The 20785-nt window shown below is 44.5% G+C and overlaps 1 protein-coding gene across 1 annotated transcript in view; it reads right to left on the reverse strand.

Moving 5' to 3' along the window:
* Window positions 1-6085: 6085 nt before the first annotated feature.
* DCPS (decapping enzyme, scavenger) overlaps window positions 6086-20785 on the reverse strand; it is a 92209-nt gene continuing 77509 nt past the window's right edge. The window contains exons 5-6 of the mRNA XM_007947232.1: window positions 11034-11144; window positions 6086-6352 (exon numbers count right to left, since the gene is read on the reverse strand). Coding sequence (XP_007945423.1) covers window positions 6086-6352; window positions 11034-11144 — 378 coding nt within the window. The remainder of the gene's footprint in view (window positions 6353-11033; window positions 11145-20785) is intronic.

Genomic DNA, 20785 nt, shown 5'->3' on the forward strand with positions numbered 1-20785 from the left:
GGAGGAAGACTGAGCAATCTACTTCCATAAAGATTTACCACCTCGGAAACCCAAAGGGGGTCTCTATATGAGTCGGAATCGACTAGATGGCAGTGAGTTTGTTTTTGTTTTTCATATATGGGAGACTCAGGTTCTACTGACCTATGGTCAGCTGATCTTTGACAAAGGGCTTAAATCTATTAAACGGGGAAGAGATTGTCTGTTTAACAATTGGTGCTGGCAAAACTGGATATTCATCTGCAGAAAAATTAAAAAAGATCCATACCTCACACCATAGACAAAAACTAAAAACTAACTCCAGATAGATCAAAGCCTTAAATGTGAAACCTAAAACTATAAAGTTCTTCAAGGAAAAATAGGGGCAAATTTAGGGGCCCTAATATATGGCAGGAAGGTTGGGCAATCTACTTCTATAGTGATACCGTCTCAGAAACCCAAGGAGGGGTTGCTATGAGTCGGGTCCAACCCGATGGCACATAACAACAACAACAACAACAAATATATGGCATAAACAGACTTATCAAGCATAACTCAAAATGCACAAGCAGCAGAAGAGAAAATAGATGGGACCTTCTAAAAATTAAATTTCTATATGCCTCCACAGACTTCTCCAAAAGGGTAAAAAGAGAACCTACAGATTGGGAAAATATATTTGGCAATGACATATCTGACAAGAAACTTACTTCTAAAAGTTATAGAAAACTCCAACACCTCAACAACAGAAAGACAAATAATCCAATTAAAAAATGGGCAGAAGGCATGAATAGACACTTCACCAGAAGGGATATTCAGGTGGCCAACAAACACATGAAGAAATGTTCACAATCATTAGCCATTAGAGAGATGCAAATCAAAACACCAATGAGATACCATCTTGCCCCACCACTAGTAGCAAAGTTCAACAAGGCAGAAAATAGCAAATGCTGGGTGAGGATCTGGAGAGATTGGGACTCTACTACACTGCTGGTGGGACTGAAAAAATGATACAACCATAGTGGAAAGTAGTACGGCAATTCCTTAAAAAGTTGGAATTAGAAATATCATTTGACCTAGCAATTCCATTACTAGGTATATATCTTAAAATGAGAGCCAGGACAAGAACAGATATATGTACACCCATGTTCAACGCAGCACTATTTATAAAAGCAAAAAGACAGAAACAACTACATACCCATCAACAGAAGAATGGATAACCAAACTATGGTACATACACACAGTAGAATATTATGCAACCCTAAAGAATAACTTAGAAGCTGCAAAACGCCACATAACGTGGATGAACCTGGAGGACACTATGCTGAGTAAAATAAGTCAATCACAGAAGGCCAAATATTGTATTAGTTCGTCATTGTAAAAAGTCAAGGAAAGATTTAGATACGGAAGCAAATTTTCTTTGTTGGTTACCACAGGTGGGAGGGCAGGGGAGGGAACACTGCTAGATAGGTAGAGACAAGTATTGACTTTGGTGAAGGGAAAGCAATGTACCAAATGTGAGTGATCAACATGGTGGCATTGAGGAAGAGGAAGACATAAAGAGGTATATGGGAGGTACACACAACAAAGAGGAACCCTTTTGTACATACAGTACTACGTTGTCAGTGATGGCAAATATTAATATATGGGTGGACAGGCTGAACGATTAGATATGTCTATGCAGGGGGGAGTGTGCCCATGACCATGTATAGAGTTGACTATGTTTCTTTTTTTTTTTTAATTTTTATTGTGATTTGGGTGGAAGTTTACAGAGCAAATTCACTTTCCATACAGCAGCTCATATTGTCTCATGACATTGACTACAATTTCCCATGATACAACAGCTCCCCTCCCACTTCCTCCCCAGAGTTACCTCTTCCCTCTGTCCTTCCCTCCCATGCACTCCTGCTCCCAGCTATCTCTCTGTGTATACACAGCCCTTCTATTCTCCTATGATTGATCTCTCCAAGTGGCAGACAATATTTCTATAAGTGTATTTGTAAGAATTTCCAGGTATATAGTAGAGCAGACAAGAGACAAGGTTGTAGTCACTTCTTGGCCACAGCCGGCTACCGGAAGGGAGCAAGCAGTCAGACCTGGGGTTTGGGACCATGGTCGCAGGGGACATCAAGCTAAATTGGCACAACATACTAGACAAAAACATTGTTTCACAACCTACTTTGGTGATTAGTGACTGGGATCTTAAAAGCTTGCAAGCGGCCATCTAGATGCAATGATAGGTCTTTGTCCAGAACAAAGAAGAATGAAGAAAGCCAAAGATGCATGGAAACAATTAGTCCAAGGGACTGGTACACCATGGAATCCTCAGCCTATATGACTGTGAGACCAGAAGAACTAGATGGTGCTTGGCTACCACTGTCAACCACTCAGAGGGGAAGCTATGTAGGAGATCCCTGGATAGAGTGGGAGAACGATGTGGCACAAAACTCAAAAATCATTTGAAATACTAATTAAAAAAAAGGGACCAGGTTTGCTGGTCTGATAGAGCCTGGTGGAACTCCTGAGACTATGGCCCTTAGCTGCCCTTCAGGTCTGGAATTGAACCCACTCCTGTGGCTTACAGCCAAACAAAAGACAGGCATATGAGCTGAGCATTTACATCAGGTAGATACACTCCTTGGAGAGATCAACCATGGGAGAATAGAAGAGCTATGTATACACAGGGAGACAGTTCAGGGGGGGCAGAAGTGCATGAGAGAGAAGGACACAGGGAAGAGGTACCTATGGGAAGGAAGTGGGATGGGAGCTGTTGCATTGTGGAAAATTGAAGTCAATGTCATGACATAAAGTATATGTGAACTGCTGTATGAAAAATGAATTTGTTCTGTGAACTTGCACCCAAATCACAATAAAAATTAACAACAACAACAAAAAAAACCACCTCATGTGGTCACCACCAATCTGTCAGTGGAGGCTTTCCTGTGGCTATGATGCTGAACAGGTTTCTGCAGAGAGTCCAGATTAAAATGGACTAAGAAGAAAGGCCTGGCAATGCACATCTGAAAATGAGCCAAAGAAAACCCACAATCATCTCATCCACAGTGGATCGGGGGATGACTCAGGACCAAGTAACGTTTCATTCCGTTGTGCATGGGGTCGCTATCAATTGGGAACAGAAGCAATGGCAGCCAACAATGCACTCTATAAGAAAAGGGCTCTCTAGTATATAGGATGAGTTCTGGTAGCATAGTGCCTAAGGCACTTGACTGCTAACCAGAAGGCTGGAGGTTCAAACCCCCCAGCCACCCCTTGGAAGGAAGGTTGGGCAATCCTACTTCTGTAGTGATACCACCTCGGAAACCCAAGGAGGGGTTGCTATGAGTTGGGGCCGACCCGACGGCACATAACAACAACAACAACAACAACAAAGTATACAGGATATACTGGGCAATCTACTTCCGTAGTGATACTGCCTTGGAAACCCAAGGAAGGGTTGCTATAAGTCGGATCCGACTCGAAGGCAGTGAGTGAATGAGCAGGATAGTGTCCTCTCCATTCCTCTCCCCCAGCTTTATTCATCTTCGTAACAGTTCCAAAAAGGTTTTCTCTTTAGACCTCTATTAGTCCCTATAGACTGCTATACAAAGCATCACAAACTGGGTGGTGAACAGAAATTTTTTGCCTCACGGTTCTGGAGGCTGGAAGTCTGAATTCAGTATAGCAGTAGGGCCATACTCTCTCCAGAGATGCTAGAAAAGCCTTCCTTGCTTCTTCATTTTTGGTAGCTCCGGACATTTCTTGGTCTGCAGCAGAATAACTCTCCTCATCCGTTTCTGACTCTCTTCTCTTTTATAAAGACACCACTCATACAGAACGAGGACCCATTCTACTCCAGTATGACTTCACGTTGACTTAACTGATACCATCTTCAAAGACCCTTTTCCAAACAAGGTCACCTTTGCAGGGATGAGGTTTAAGACTTCAACGTATCTTTTTTGGGGGCATAACTCAACAAGATCTTACCATTCTTATGTTCTATTCACCAAGAAAGACAGCCCCTGCCTGAGGCCTGGCAGATGTTTTCCCCGGGAACCATCCTGTATTCTGTTGTAGAGTCTCCAGGAGAAACACGTCAGACACTTGGAGGGAGTGGTGGTAGTGGACATCCGCCCCAAGGTGTTAGTTCCTCCAGGCTTATCACCTTCCCGAATCTCATTCCCCTCAGGGAGGCTTGATAGCAGCCCAGCTACGTGCTGGAGGTACACTGGGTGGGTCACCATGTCCAGTATTTCTGAGACACCAAACACAATACATCTTTACAGGGTAATAAACTTTCATATGTAACTATTTTCAAGGTGGCTTCACAAGTATTACTTTTATTCTTTAAACTGTCAGCTTATCTGTCTTCCCTATAATACTGTGAGTTCTTTGAGGGTAAGGGTTTTGTTTTAGTGTCTCTGTATCCACAATACCTAGTATACTGTCTGGCTCAAGAGTCAATCAGTAAACCAGAGTTTGAGATATAACAACAGTATAACACTTCTCATTTATTATAGAGATCATTTCATGAGATCCTCATTCCAGATAAGAAAGCAGGCTCAGGGTGTCTTATGTCTTATCCAGTGTCCTGGGGTGAATATCAGCTCCAGGAAGCAGAGACTTTTGGCTGCTTATTCACCATATTCCCAGTACCTAGGGCACACTGCTGGTCCACAGTAAGTGCTCAATAAACATTAGATGAATGAATGAATAGAACTAGAATCTGAATCCAGGTCTCCTGGTCTAAGTTTGTGGGTCGTGGAAAAGAGCCACTTTCTCTGCCTATGCCTCCCTCTTATCACTAAGTAAAACCCAACTTTCTACCTGCCCTGAGAATTTCTTCTGGATGACACAACATTTCTGTCTTACCTTTACCCAGCAGCAAATATCAGCCCCTTCTCTGGCAGCATGATACATGTCCTTTGTGCTGGAAAGAGTTAAAAGCAATAGTCACTGACTCCAACTCATGGTGGCCCACTGTGCGTCAGAGTAGAACTGTGCTCCATTGGGTTTTTGGTAGCTGTTTTTTTGGAAATAGATCACAAGGGCTTTCTTTCAAGGCACCTCTGAGTAGATTCTCTGGAAAGTTACCCACGTGTTTATTTCCTTGTCCTCAACAAGCATGCCATGTCCCTGCACTACTGGAGCTGGGGTAGATGGTACCCTTCCAAGCTCACCTCCAAACCATCAGTTAGGCCATCAGTCTCTAACACTGTGAGGTCCCTTCCCTGGCCTCAACATTCCATGAACAAGGACCTGTGATATTGATCATACATTGAGCCTGAGCCCCCTCAGAGCTTTTGTATCCAGCTACAACCATAACATTTTGTCCTTGTTGACAAAGTGTTTTGTACTTAATCTCCTGGCTGCTTCATGCAAGTCTGTTTTGTCTTCTGCCTAGACAATAAGCTCAAGGACAGGGGCTTGCTGACCAAATAACAGAGGCACAGGCAGGCATTTCGGGCTTGCACCATCTGATTCCTATTAAAAGCCTCCCAGTTCTAGATATCAGCCCTCTATACTTGTCAACAAATTTGTCAACAGGACTGACTCACAAGTGGGGGGTTGTGACCTTGCACCGAATGCAGGAAAGGGAAAGTGACACCAAAAAAAAAAAAACTCTGTAGATTATTTTCATAAAGGTTTTGTATTTGGTATTTTGGGGAATTCCTGGACACTCGGAGTTAGCAAACGACTTGGGAAGTACAGAATATGGGAAGAAGGAAGAGGGACAGGACGTGGCAGAACAGGAAGGCATAAAACAAAAAGGCAGAGTCAGACAAAAGACAAGGAAATCAGCAAAGGATGGTGAGCACAGGATTCTGAGAAAGGCTCTGGAATCATCCCAGGGCAGTTATCACACATCAGCTAAACCACCCTAGGACTTTCCTCTTCTCAGGAAGCACTTTCCACTGCTTCCCCATCTCATGTGCTTCCCCAGAACTTGAAATCAGTACACATCTAATGATCCCAATGCTTTATTTACATACTAGGAATAAGCTGGTATGAAATACATTTGAAAAAATCCACTAGGTGGTAAAATGACTCTTCCCCATCAGCCCCACCCCCAACCTCCAAATATCTGTGCTCTCCTGACTAGTCGTGAGTCAACTCAGCTTTTCTGGGCTTCCTGTAAGAGCTGGAACAGGGGGTCATCAGTCCTGAGGGCAAAGGTGAGAGTACGCTGCTGATAATGCTTTGGGTTGCATTCCAGGTTTTCAATCACATCTGCCAAGAGGTGCGCCCGCTCCACTCCAGAGCCAGGAGCCTCAAAGCCCAGGGCTGTGAAGTGTACATGCAGGTGGTAGTAGGAAGGCAGATAGTGCAGGTATACCCGGAGGCGATCCCCCTTCACCTGGTAGCGCTGCAGGATTGCTTCCTGATGAGAAAGGGGAGGAAAAGAGAAAGAGTCATTGTGCTGCAGTGTGCCAGTTCCATGCCCTCCCAGCTAGAACCCTCCCAGCTTAGTCTTGAACTAGCATGGAATTAGGAGTCCCTTGGGAGGCACCAACAGTTTCACAATCAACTACTAGCCGAAAGGTTGGCAATTTAAACCCACCCAAACCCATCTCAGAAGAGAGGCCTGGTGATCTGCTTCTGAAGGGCACTGCCTTTAAAACACTATGGAGCAATTCAACTCTGCAAACATGAGGTCGCCAGGAGTTGGAATCAACTCCATGGCAATTAACAAAATTAACAGCACAGAGCTGCTCAGACTTTGGACATCTAGCAAAAGCCCTCCATACAACTCTATCCAGTGTTTGCTTTGGACCCTTGTCTTCCACTTAAGGAAATTCACAAATGCAAGTGACAGCAGCAGAGCTGAGACTCCTTCCTCAACGGCGGCGTGGCCTGCATCTGGGTTCCCCACCCCAACCCGGTAAACATGTACTCCCTCAAACAGCTGCTGGTAGAAATCTAGGAGGTCCCAGTGTGCCTAAGAGCAGGTGCACACTCCTAAAACAACGACTGTCCTTCCCCTGGATTAAGCACTTAATAAATCATCAAGCAGGTGGACAGGAACTTCATTTCCTTTAGCACAGACCAGGGTGGAGCTTGAAAACACTAAGAGATGGGGATACAGCCAGCTGAGCTATGGCCTTGTTGAAGGAGAAAGGAAGAGGGGCGGGGAAGTGGGAAGATAAGCTTCCAGGTTGACCTAAACAAACCAAAAAAACAATTGCCAATGAACCTAATGTGCTTCAGAGGAGAACTGCATTCCAAAGGGTTTTCAAGGCTGTGACCTTTTGGAAGCAAATCACCAGGTCTTTCTTCCAAGGTGCCTCTGTGTAGATTGGAACCTCCAACCTTTCAGTTAGCAGCAAGTATGTTAGCTGTTTACACCATCCAGGGACTCCCAGACAGACCTAGGGAAAGTATAACTTAGAGGAAAGAGTTTACTTTGGCCCTGGCTCCCAAGGCTTGGCACTAAGACGAGACTCTGATTTCCATTGTAAGCAAATTCCAGAGGTCAAGAATAACGAGAAAGATGCACACCCATGTTCATCGCAGCACTACTTACAATAGCAAAAAGATGGAAACAACCTAGGTGCCCATCAACAGAAGAATGGATAACCAAACTATGAAACATACACATAATGGAATATTGTTGTTGTTATTTGCCATCGAGTTGCACCAGACTCACAGCGACCCCTCCTTGGGTTTCTGAAGCAGTATCACTGTGGAAGTAGACTGCCCAACCTTCCTTCCGAGGAGTGGCTGGTGGGTTTGAACTGCCAGCCTTCTGGTTAGCAGTCAAGTGCCTTAGCCACTATGCCACCAGAGCTCCTACAATTAAAGACTATGTGACACTAAAGAATAACGTAGAATCTGCAAAACACCACATAACATGGATGAACTTGGAGGACATGAGTAAAATAAGTCAATCACAGAAAGACAAATATTTTATTACTTCATTATTGTAAAAAGTCAAGGAAAGGTTTATATATGGAACAAAACTTTCTTTGTTGGTTACCAGGGTGGGAGGTGAGGGAACACTGCTAGACAGGTAGAGACAAGTATTGATTTGGGTGAAGGGAAGGGCAATGTACCAAATATAAGTGATCAACAGGGTGGGACATGTTGGAAGAGGAAGACAGAGAGGTGCATGGGAGGTACATAACAAAGACGAACCCTTCTGCACATACAGTACCATGGTGTCAGTGATGGTAAACACTGATACAAGAGTAGACAGGTGGGTAGACAGGCTGAAAGATTAGGTATATCTATGAAGGGGGCAGTGTGCCCAAGACCATGTATGGGGTTGGCAGACAATGTTTCTACAAGTGCATCTGTATGCTCTGTAAGAATTTCCAGGTCTATAGTAGAGCAGACAACAGACAAGGTTGTAGTCACTTCTTAGCCACAGCCAGCTACACAGAGGGAGCAAGTAGTTGGACCTGTGGACTCAGGACCACAGTCACAGAGGACATTAAGCTCAACTGGCATAATATACTACACAAAAACATTATTCCACATCCTACTCTGATGACTAGTGACTGGGATCTTAAAAGCTTGCAAGCAGCCATCTAGATGCAATGATGGATCTCTCCTCATTCAGAGCAAAGAAGAATGAACAAAACCAAAGATGCACAGAAACAATTAGTCCAAGGGACTGGTACACCATGGGATTCTCAGCCTATATGACTATGAAACCAGAACTACATGGTACCGGGCTACCACTGTCAACCACTTGAAGGGGGATCTATGTAGGATATCCTGGATAGAGTGGTAGAACAATGTGGAACAGGACTCAAAATCATTAAAAAAAAAAAGGGACCAGGTTTGCTGGTCTGATGGAGCCTGGTGGAACCTCTGAGACTATGGTCCCTAGCTGCTCTTCAGGTCTGGAATTGAACCCATTCCTGTGGCTTCCAGCCGAACAAAAGACAGGCATATGAACTGAAAATTTATATTAGGTAGATACAGTCCTTGGAGAGATCAGTCATGGGAGAATAGAAGGTCTGTGTATGCACAGGGAGACAGCTCAGGGGGCAAAAGTGCATGGGAGGGAAGGACACAGGGAAGAGTTAATGTTCTGGTTACCTAGTGTTGCTCTGATGAGAAATATACCACAAATGGGATGGCCTTAACAAACAGGAATTTATTCTTATAATTTGGAGGCTTTTAGTTCAAGTTCAAAGTGCCAGGTTCTAGGGGCTGGGTGAAAGCCCCTCAACCTTGGGGACCAGCTCTGCCTCCTACTCCTGGCCCACTGGAGCTAGAGGCATTTCTTCACTCAGACAGCTGCTAGCTGCTGAGGTTGAGAAGCCCCAAGGTTGACAAGTAAAAAGGCACAGTCCCAATGTTACCAATCCACACAGCAGGCCATTAACTTAAGTCCACTGTAAGTCCCAAGGTTGGCACAGCATAGCAGGCTGCTGAGCAATGACACAGCTACATGCAGGGTCCAAGAGTGCCATATGTTAGAGACCATTCTCACAGCTTCTCCTTATATACAGGAAGCAGACCACATACCCAAAGGCAGCTACTCAGCTGCTCCCAGTAGATTCCACCATGGAGTTGATTACCAGTTTCATCATGGGGAATACTACATCCAGCTGCCCAGCCACTCAATCAGGCCCAGCCAAGTTGACGTACAAACATAACCATCACAGGTAACTACTGGGAGGAAGTGGGATGGAGCTGTTGCATTGTGGGAAATTGCAGTCAATGTCATGAGATCAGGTGTATGTGAACTGCTGTATGGAAAATGAATTTGCACTATAAACTTGTCACCCAAATCACAATAAAAATTTTAAAAAATTAAAAAATAACAAGAAAGATATGAGAGGTTCAGGGGGCTAAGAATTTACCCCAGAATCGTATTGTGTACTGGAGCTCACCACAGAGATCTGTGCTGCTGGGAGAGCACAAAGGGGTCCTGGGTTAAAGTAGGGCCGTCCTGCCAGGGTGAGGATGCTTGAGCTGCCAGGGTAGGTCAAGGTGTTAGCCCAGGAGGGAAGCATTGTTCTCTGCCACTCCTGGTACCCAGAGGCTGTGTCATGATAAAAATGAGTCACATCTAAAAAGTCAATGGCAGCTAAACAAACAGTGATGTAGGCAGGCAGGAGGAGCATACAGCTACACGGATGAGGGAACAGGCCTAAAGTGGAAGTTGGGACAGATAGCCAAGGCCAGCCAACACCTTCTCTCCAGGTCTGCATTAAAGCCCTGGAGAAGCAGCTGTCAAAAGGGGGTGCACCTCCCTCTTAGTTGGGCATCCTTATGACAGTCATTGGCACTCAAGGAGGTAGCATCTTTAAATGTTTCAGAGAAGAAACAAAAGCTGAGAACTGGTGGGTTTAAAAGGGATACTAACTAATACAGATACTGAGGTCTAGACAGGTAAGTGACTTGCCCAAGACGAATCAGCTAGCTGGCTAGGGTAGAAATGTCAGAATAAAGACTGCAACCCAAGATTCTGGACTCTCTGCTCCCACACTTTTTTCCCCACCCCAGGGCTCGTTTTAGCTCCCCTGATTTCATTCAATTCAACAAATACCCAGACAGAAAGTATCCAGCAGGGCAGATGCTAGAGAATTCAGTCTCTACCCTCAATCTAGATGAGGAGATAAGACACCACAGATACACAGGCAGAAACGTGTTAACATGTCAGACACAATGTAGTTATCATGAGAAGGACAGGTAACCTGCGGGGTAGAATCCAGAGGATGGCAATGATACTAAAAGCTTCAACAAGGGGTCAGGGCTTTGGATAAGAGTGTGGGGTGGAGGAAAGGAGGGTATCCCAGATGGGGCCCCACATGGGAAACACAAGAAGGCAAATTCAAACCCACTTTCCCTAAGCTGGAGGAAGGTGACTCTGGGGTGAGGAAGGGAGCTGAGGGGTAAGGTTGGAGGGTCAGGCAGAGCCACACTACAGAGGGCCTTGTCCATCAATCTGAAAAGCCTTCAAATGATCCTCGTGGCTGGCACCCAGAGAGAAAATCTTCCCAGGATGGACTTCTAGGAAGGGTGAAGAAAGTGGCCCAGGGAACACAATGGAACTTGAGTGTAACTCCCCAGGCTTGGAGGTGGGTCCCACCAACGTGACTCACCTGCCCCTCCCGGAGGATGTTCCTGAGCAGTGGCAGGTGCTCTGAAGTGAGGTCCCGCAGCGACTTGATGCCCCGGCGGTGGCAGATGGCAATCAGGTACAGGTCATCAAGCTATGCAGAGACAGGCAGGGTGATACCAGAGGAAAGCCCAGGCTCAGCAGGCTGGAGGGCACAGAGCCATGGAGGCCACCAATGCAAGGGCTCTTCAGGAAGCACTCACCCCCAAGCTATAGTACCAGCCACCAAACCTATATAAGATGCCCTGCAGCAGCACTGATCCCAGGCAGCATGGGTACCCTTGCTCCCAGGGTGAAGGGAATTATCTAAGGCACAGAACTCCTTTTTATTCTGCTCCAGACTGCCATGTAGGGGGTATTTACAGAATGTCCTCACTACACAGAGGGGCAGGGAGGTTGGTGAAAGAGCCAAGACAACTCTTCAAAGAGTTCATGGTCCAATGGCATGTAAATAAGAAACATGCTATAAAATACAGTGATAAAAGTACAGGTGAAGTACAGGAGAAGAAGGAAAGAGTGTCTAACTAGGGTAATTACAGAAGGCTTCTTAGAAGAGAACGCAGGGGATCTGGATTTGAGGAAGGGCACGCAGGCAGAGGGAACAGCAAAACCAAAGGCTCAGAGGCGAAAAAGTACAAGGTGTTATGGATTGAATTGTACCCCTACCCCAAAGTATGTGCTAGAATCCTGGCCCTTATACTTGTGGATGTAATCTTGTTTGGAAATAGGGTTTTCTTTGTTATATTAACGAGGGTATACCACTCTAGGGTGTGTCCTAAACCTAATCACTTCTGAGTTACAAAAAGAGCAGATTAGACACAGAGGCACAAAGTAACTAGGGAAAACAGAAGCCTTGGTCTACAAGCCAAGAAATCAAGGAATTCTCAGGCCACAGACAAGGAAGCAATCTACATGGCCAAGACCCCTATTTGGACCTTCAGACTCCAGAACTGAACAAATTTCAGCTCTTCAGAGTCAGTGTTGTTGTTGTTAGGTGCCGTCGAGTTGTCTCCAACTCATATCGACCCTATGCACAGCAGAACGAAACACCACCGGATCTTGAGCCAGCTCCATGATTCTTGCCATATATACTTGAGCCCATCGCTGCTGCCACTGTGTCAATCCATCTCATTGAGGGCCTTCCCCTCTTTTGTCGACCCTCCACCTTACCAAGCATGACATCCTTCTCCAGGGAATAGTCCCTTCTGACAACATGACCAAAGTATGGGAGACAAAGTCTGGTCATTCTCGCCTCCAAGAAGCATTCTGGCTGCACTTCCTTCAGAACAGACCTGTTAGTTATTTTACAGTCCATGGTACTTTCAGCATTCTTTGCCAACACCACAGCTCAAAAGCATCAATTCTTTTTCGGTCTTCCTTATTCATCATCCAGCTCTCACATGCATATGAGGTGACTGAAAATACCATGGCTTGTGTCAGGCGCACCTTAGTCTTCAAGGAGACATCTTTGCTCTTCAGCACTTGAAAGAGGTCCTTTGCAGCTGACTTGCCCAGTGCTATACGTCGTCTGATGTCCTGACTGTTGCTTCCACTGGCGTCGATTATAGAACCAAGTAACATGAAGTCTTTGACAATTTCAATCTTTTCTCCATTTATCGTAATATTGCTTATACGACCAGTTGTGAGGATTTTTGCTTTGTTTATATTGAGATGTAATCCATACTGAAGACTATATTCTTCAATCTTTATCAGTAAGTACTTCAAGTCATCCTCACTTTCAGCAAGCAAGGTTGTGTCATCAGTGTATTGCAGGTTGTTAATGATTCTTCCTCCAATCCTAATGCCATGTTCTTCTTCATATAGTCCAGCTTCTCAGATTATTTGTTCAGCATACAGACTGAATAAGTATGGTGAAAGGATACAACCCTGATACACTTCATTCTTGATTTTAAACCATGTAGTGTTTCCTTTTTTTGTTTGAACGACAGCCTCCTGGTCTATGTTCAGGTTCCTCATGAGTACAATTAAGTGTTCCGGAATTCCCATTCTTCTCAGTGTCATCCAATAAACCATAAGTAAACATCTTTCTGGTATTCTTTGCTTTGAGCCAAGATCCATCTGACATCAGCAATGATATCCCTTGTTCCACGTCCTCTTCTGAAACCAGCTTGCATTTCTGGAAGTTCTTTGTCAATATACTGCTGCAACTGTTTTTGAATTATCTTCAGTAAGATTTTACTTCATGTGACATTAATGATATTGTTTGATAATTTCCACATTCTGTGGGATCACCTTTCTTTGGAATGGGTACAGATATGGATCTCTTTCAGACAGTTGGCCAGGTAGCTGTTTTCCAAATCTCTTGGCATAACCAATTGAGTGCCTCCAGTGGGGAATCCATTTGAGGAATCATCTCAACAGGTATTCTGTCAATGCCTGGAGCCTTGTTCTTCACCAATTCTTTCAGTGCAGCTTCGACTTCTTCCTTCAATATGTTCTTGATCATATGCCACCTCCTGAAATGGATGAACATCAACCAGTTCTCTTTGGTACAGTGACTCTGTGTATTCCTTCCATCTTCTTTTGATGCTTCCTGCATCGTTCAATATTTTGAATATCTTTCAATATTGCGACTCAAGGCTTAAATTTTTTCCTCAGTTCTCTCAGCTTGAGAAATGCCAAGTGTGTTCTTCCCTTTTGGTTTTCTAACTCCAGGTCTTTGCACATTTCATTATAGTAATTGGCTTTGTCTGCTTGAGCTGCTCTTTGAAATCTTCTGTTCAGCTCTTTTATCTTGTCATTTCTTCCATTTGCCTTAGCTACTCTTTGCTCGGAAGGAAGATGGGCCAATCTACTTTCGTAGTGATACTGCCTCGGAAACCCAAGGAGGGGTCGCTATGAGTCAGGTCCCACTCGACGGCACCTAACAACAACAACAACAAACTCTTTGCTCGAGGGCAAGTTTCAGAGTTTCTTCTGACATCCATTTTGGTCTTTTCTTTCTTTTTCGTATTTTTAATGACCTCTTGCTTTCTTCATGGATGATACTCTTGATGTCATCCCACAATTCTTCTGGTTTTCAGTCACTGGTGTTCAGTGCATATCTATTCTTTAGATGGTCACTAAATTCAGGCAGGATATATTCAAGTCCATGAGAGCCAAAATATGACCTTGAATATCAGAGTCAGTGGCACTAGAAAAATAAGCAGTATGTAAAAGGGAAAGTAAGCAACTTGAGGTGTCCAGAGTGAAGGCCTGTGAAGATGCAGAGGGTTTGAGGATGGAAACGAAGCTGGGGTGAGCTCCGCAATGAGCATATCAGAGCAGTTAATACGTCTCTCTCTTCGCCCATCTTGGTGGGTTCACAGGCTGTCCTTCCTGCTGCCCTTTCTGCAAAAAAAGCCTGGCTGACAACTTGGAGGTCACAACAGTGCAAAGAACCAGAATCAACAATATCATGTGCCAGAGAGCAAATGAGCTCCTCCTTAGGTCAGGAGACCCTCTCCTGCCCACACTCTGCCCTGGCCTTGCCTGGGTTGTTATGTCCATGTGGAAGGCACACTCTAGACATCAGGGCTACAGGGACAGACCTGCCCATGGTCTACAAACAACTTCTGCCATGGAGGAGGCCCCAGCCAACTGAGCTGCTAGATTCTTCATGCAGATAATTTTGGGACCTTAAGTCACCCAACCAAATCCAGGGCCCCTGTTTCAAAAACCAAGAATGAGATTTTTCCATATGATTGCCTGCTGTCTAACTGTGTCACAGTCTCCTCATGCCACAGACATTCTTCTCTGTGTGGGTTTTATGGAGCTGGGCTCTTTGCCTCAGAACTGCTGCCAATAAGCCCCCTGTGCCCACCCAGTACCTTCTGGACTCTCCCTTTTCATGACCTGTGCCCAGGAAATTTACTCTCTCACCATGCAGGTATCCAAGGAGAAGCCAGGAAATAAAATGAGCACTTGTACTTGAGATGTGTGTTTGCCTGTGAATGGGCAAGTTGTGTATTCAGCTGTTCTGTGTGTCATTGTCACAGGACTCCCAAATAATAAAAGCATTTGTTTTAGATGATGCCTGCTGGCAAATCCCAAACATGACTGAATCACACCTCTCTGCTCCACTGGCACAGAACAAGGCATGGATCCTGGTGCTGAGTGTCAGCTCCCAGGCAGAAAAGAGGGCAAGAGAGACCCATGCTCTGATATCAGGTCCAGCCCAAGGAGGTTTCTTCAGGCAGCACAAGGGCCCAGCCCTGCAGGTTCTGAAGAAAGTGAGACAAACAGCAGACAAAGGCCTCACACTGGCTCTCCACAGGTGGCCCCTGTCACCAACTCTAGGGAAACAGACATCATCAATCTCCTTTTACAAGGTCAGAGAGTTACATCAAAGAAAGAGTTTTCTGGCAAGGGGCGAGACAGACAAAGGCTGGGGCTTTGGAAAGCCATCTCTCAATCTTAGGAATGACTCAGAGGAAGTGTTTGAAACATTTTTTCCTGAGACCTTAGGTCAAAGTAACTTAAAATATGTACACTAAAAGTGCATGAATGTCTATATACACACATACATATCTGCTTATATACATATAATATGCAAACTATCTCTGGAAGAAGAATGTGGGTGAGGGAACTTACTTTTTATGGTATACCCTGTTACTGCATTTTGTCATGGGTATGTATTAACTAGACCTAAAAGGGGGGAAAAAAATTAATAAAGAACTTACAGAGGACTGGGGAAGGGATGTTTATATCTTCCAGGGAGGAATGAGAAAAAAAAAAAAAAAAAAAACAGCTGACAGTGAGTTGACTCCAACTCACGGCAATCCCATGGAGGTTAGTGTAGAAATGTGTTCCACTGAGTTTTCAATTATTGATCCTCTTCCAAAGAGTCTTTGAGTGGATTTCAACCACCAATCTTTTGGTTAGTAGCCAAACGTGTTCATCACTTGCATCATGAAGGGAGGAAGAGTCCCTAGCAAAGAGTAGGCACTTGGCAAATATCTGTTGAATGTATATATGGATGGATGAATGGATGGATGGGTGAACAAGTGGACAAAGAGTCATAATGCAAGGTTTTTGGGAAGTAAAGGGATATTTCTGCAAGTGACAGGAGGGGATTAAAAGGTGGCTAGGAAGGCTCCCAAAGCAAACACCAGAGTACTTCTCTCCTTAATCACTCCTTGGTCTAAGCACAAAGAATAAAAGCCCAAGTGTGGCACATCTGCCTGCTGAACACATTGCTTTACTCTGAAGGAGCTACTGATTTCAGTGTACTGTCTCAAGTCAGGATTTGAGAAACTAAAATGTTGCATGACCAAAAGACAAATGGGAATTAAGCAAATATTAAGACCAGCCCCACCTGAATCACTATCAAGGAAGCCTGACATTTAAGCTGGCTCATTCACAACCCATTCTCCCAGAGGGTGAGGAGCTTGAACCACATGGCTGGATGCCCAGTGTAGTTCTTGAAGTCTTTCCTGTCTTAAAGGAACCCAGAGAAGGCAGTCCCATCAACAGATATGGCAGCATAACAGGCAGCACTAGGTTACAGGGATGATAATGTTCAGTGTCCAGTACCATGGGCTCAAATGTATCTAGGTCTTCTTGAATGGAAATGGACAAGTCAATCTTCTGTTGTCCTTCCACAGCCCTCAGACCAGAATCCCTCCATAAATCATAAGCTCTTCAATGTTCAGGGGTCTTACAAGTCAGTAGTTTTTCCACCCATCCTTGTTCCCATGACCCAGTCTGGAATCCAGGAGCTCCAGGCACATGGCTGCCCAGGGTACAGGCAGCAGTTTGCAGACCTGCATGAGAGCAACATCCAGAGCTGTCGCAGGTCTTCCTGACTCAGTGACTTCACTCCAGCTCCCCAAACATCTCCAGAGCCAGTGCTGGTTTCCTCCTGCAAGGCCTGATGAGGGTGCAGGTGAGCATAACCTACAGGGCAGGGGAAGGCAGACAGGCAGAAGTAGATGTTCCCTTAGCTTCTCTCAACACAACACCCCATATATGGAGAGGCTACCTTCTTTGATCTTACTTGGCTCTAATAAGTCAGAACTCAGGGCTGCTGACTTGTGGAAACACCCCTCAAGTCCCTACTACCCTTTGATCCAAGCTCAGGAACTCCTATCAGGAGACAGAGATGCCACGCACCTGCTCATCTGCCTCTGCACTGAAATCCTACCTCATTGCCCAACCATAGATCCTCAGGCCCTGTGGGTGGTAGAGGAGCAATATGGAGGGTCTGTTGTTATTGTTAGGTGCCATCAAGTCGGCTCTGGCTCACAGCAACCCTATCTATGTACAACAGAACAAAACAATGACCGGTCCTGTGCCAGCCTCACAATCCTTGCTATACCTGAAGCCATCGTTGGAGTCACTGTGTCAATCCATATCAATGAGGCCCTTCCCCTTTCTCGCTGACCCTCCACTTTACCAAGCATGATATCCTTAGCCAGAGAATGGTCCCTTCTGACAACATGACCAAAGTAAGTGAGATGAATTCTGGCCATTCTCGCTTCCAAGGAGCATTCCCGCTGCACTTCTTCCAGGACAGATTTGTTTGTTCTTTTGGCAGTCCATAGTATTTTCAGTATTATTTGCCAATACCACAACTCTAAAGCATCAACTCTTCTTTGGTCTTCCTTGTTCCTTGTCCAGCTCTCACATACATATGAGGTGACTGAAAATACCATGACTTGGGTTAAGGTGCACCTTAGTCTTCAAGGAGACATCTTTGCTCTTCAGCACTTTAAAGAGGTCTTTTGCAACAGATCTGCCCAGTACAATACATCGTCTGATGTTTTGACTACTGCTTCCATTGGTGTTGACTGTGGAACCAAGTAATAAGAAATCTTTAACAACTTCAATCTTTTCTCCATTTATTGTGATGCTGTTTATTGGTCCAATTGTGGGGATTTTCATTTACTTTATGTTGAGATTTGATCCATACTGCAGAAGTCTTTAATCTTCATGAGTAAGTGATTCAAGTCATCCTCACTTTCAGCAACCAAAGTTGGGTCCTCTGTGTATCACAGGTTGTTAATGAGTCTTCCTTCAATCCTGATGCCACTGTTCTTCATATAGTTCAGCTTCTCGGATTATTTGTTCAGCATACAGAATGAGTAAGTAAGGTGAAATGATACAACTCTGACACACTCCCTTTCTGATTTTAAACCATGTGGTATTCCCTTGTTCTGTTCAAATGACAGCCTCCTGGTCTATGTACAGGTTCCTCATGAGTACAATTAAGTGTTCTGGAATTCCCATTCTTCTCAATGTTATCCATAATTTGTTATGATCTACACAATCGAATGCTTTTGCATAGTCAATAAAACACAAGTAAACATCTTTCTGGTATTCTTTGCTTTGAGCCAAGATCCATCTGACATCAGCAATGATATCCTGCATTCCACGTCCTCTTCTGAATCCAGCTTGCATTTCTGGAAGTTCTCTGTCAACATACTGCTCCAACCATGTCTGAATTATCTTCAGCAAGATTTTACGTGCATGTGATATTGTTCGATAATTTCCACATTCTGTGGGATCACCTTTCTTTGGGATGGGTACAAATATGGATCTCTTCCAGTCAGATGGCCAGGTAGCTGTCTTCCAAATTTCTTGGCATAGATGAGTGAGTGTCTCTAGCATGGCATCCTTTTGTTGAAACATCTCAATGGGTATTCCATCAGTTCCTGAAGCCTTGTTCTTTGCCACTTCCTTCAGTGCAGCTTTGACGTCTTCCTTCAATATCATAGGTTCTTAACTTTATGTCACCTTCTGAAATGGATGAACATTGACCTATTCTTTTTGGTACAATGACTCTGTGTATTCCTTCCATCTTTTCTTTGCGTTTCCTGCATCATTCAATATATTGCCCATAGAATCTTTCAATATTGCAACTCGAAACTTACATTTTTTCTTCAGTTCTTTCAGCTTGAGCAATGCTGAGTGTGTTCTCTTTTGGTTTCCTAACTCCAGGTCTTTGCACATTTCATTATAATAACTGATTTTGTCTTCTTGAGCTGCACTTTGAAATTTTCTGTTCAGCTCTTTCATCTTGTCATTTCTTCCATTTGTTTTAGCTACTCTCTGTTCAAGGTCAAATTTCAGAGTCTCTTCTGACACCCATATTGGTCTTTTCTTATCTTTTTAATGATCTTTTGCTTTCTTCATGGATGATATTCTTGATGTCATCCCACATTTCCTCTGGTTTTTGGTCACTGGTGTTCAATGCATCAAATCTATTCTTTAGTGATCTCTAAATTCAGGAAGGATATAATCAAGGTCATATTTTGGCTCTTGTGAACTTGTTTCAATTGTCTTCAGCTTCACCTTGAACTTGCATATGAGCAACTGTGGTGTAGTAAATTACCTGGTATGGCTTTTCTAGCCATAAGGCTTTGTAAACTCCAGGGTGGAATTTGCCTTGAGCAACTGAGTAGTTCCTGATTGTTAAAGTTATCCACCTGGAGTATTTCTGTTAAGAGTGGCATGAACCAATCTTCTGGGAAGTTCTCTCTCTCTCAGGTGTATAGAATTCTGATGTTGGGATTAGTTAGTTTGCCACTCTGCCAGGCTCAAAATGAGCCCTCCTAGAGGCAGAAGGGGAGCTCTGGTAGCATAGTGGCTAAGGCACTTGACTGCTAACCAGAAGGCTGGCAGTTCAAACCCACCAGCCACTCCTCGGAAGGAAGGTTGGGCAATCTACTTCCGTAGTGATACTGCCTCGGCAACCCAAGGAGGGGTCGCTATGAGTCGGGTCTGACTCGACGGCACATAACAACAACAACAGAGGCAGAAGAAATCTCTCACTGCCAGCTGGGAGATGCGAGAGACACGCACTGCTGAGAGAGATGTGAGAGACATGCACTGCTGAGAAAGAGATGCCGAGAGACACGCACTGCTGGGAGAGAGATGCCAAGAGACACGCAGTGCTGGGAGAGACATGCCGAGAGACATGCAGTGCTGGGAGAGAGACTGAAAAAGACTGTGGGCTGAGAAATGGCAGGCTGAGAGAGACTGACTGTGTTCCTGAACTTGAATTGTAGCCTGTTGCTTCCCTATAAACTCCATAATCTGTGAGCTCTGTTTGGCCACTGCAGTGAATTATTGAACCCAGCAGAGAGGTGGTGGGTGCTGCAGGAGGAACGGTTGGTGTCAGGGTTGGTGAAAGGGTTGGAGGGAGGCAGCATGTCTGGCCTCACAGGGATATGCCTTGGGCTACTGATGGTGATTCTGTCTTTCTCTTGTGGGGTTACAGGAGGTCAGAAGATGCGACTTCCCTGCCCCTTTAGCAGCAACTGATGGTCTGTTCCACAATCAGCTCCTGGTCTTGTTTTGGCTGAAGATATTGAACTACTTCATCACCTCTTTCCACAAATGTAGTTGATCTGATTCCTGTGTACTCCATCTGGCGAAGTGTATAGGTATCGTTTGTGTTGTTGAAAAAGGTATTTGCAATGAATAAGTCGTTGGTCTTGGAAAATTCTATTATGTGATCTCCAGCGTTATTTCTATCACCAAGGCCATGTTTTCCAACTACCAGTGATTCTCCTTTGTTTCCAACTTTCGCATCCCAATCATCAGTGATAACACATCTTGACTGCATGTTTGGTCAATTTCAGACTGTAGAAGTTGGTAAAAATCTTCAATTTCCTTTTTTGGCTTTGGTAGTTGGTGTGTAAATTTGAATAATAGTATTAACTGGTCTTCCTTGTAGGCATATGGATATTAACCTATCACTGACAGTACTGTACTTCAGGATAGATCTTG

Source organism: Orycteropus afer, unplaced genomic scaffold (genome assembly GCF_000298275.1).
Source record: "Orycteropus afer afer isolate SDZICR_OR568_19922 unplaced genomic scaffold, OryAfe1.0 scaffold00178, whole genome shotgun sequence".
NCBI classification, from domain to species: Eukaryota; Metazoa; Chordata; class Mammalia; order Tubulidentata; family Orycteropodidae; genus Orycteropus; species Orycteropus afer.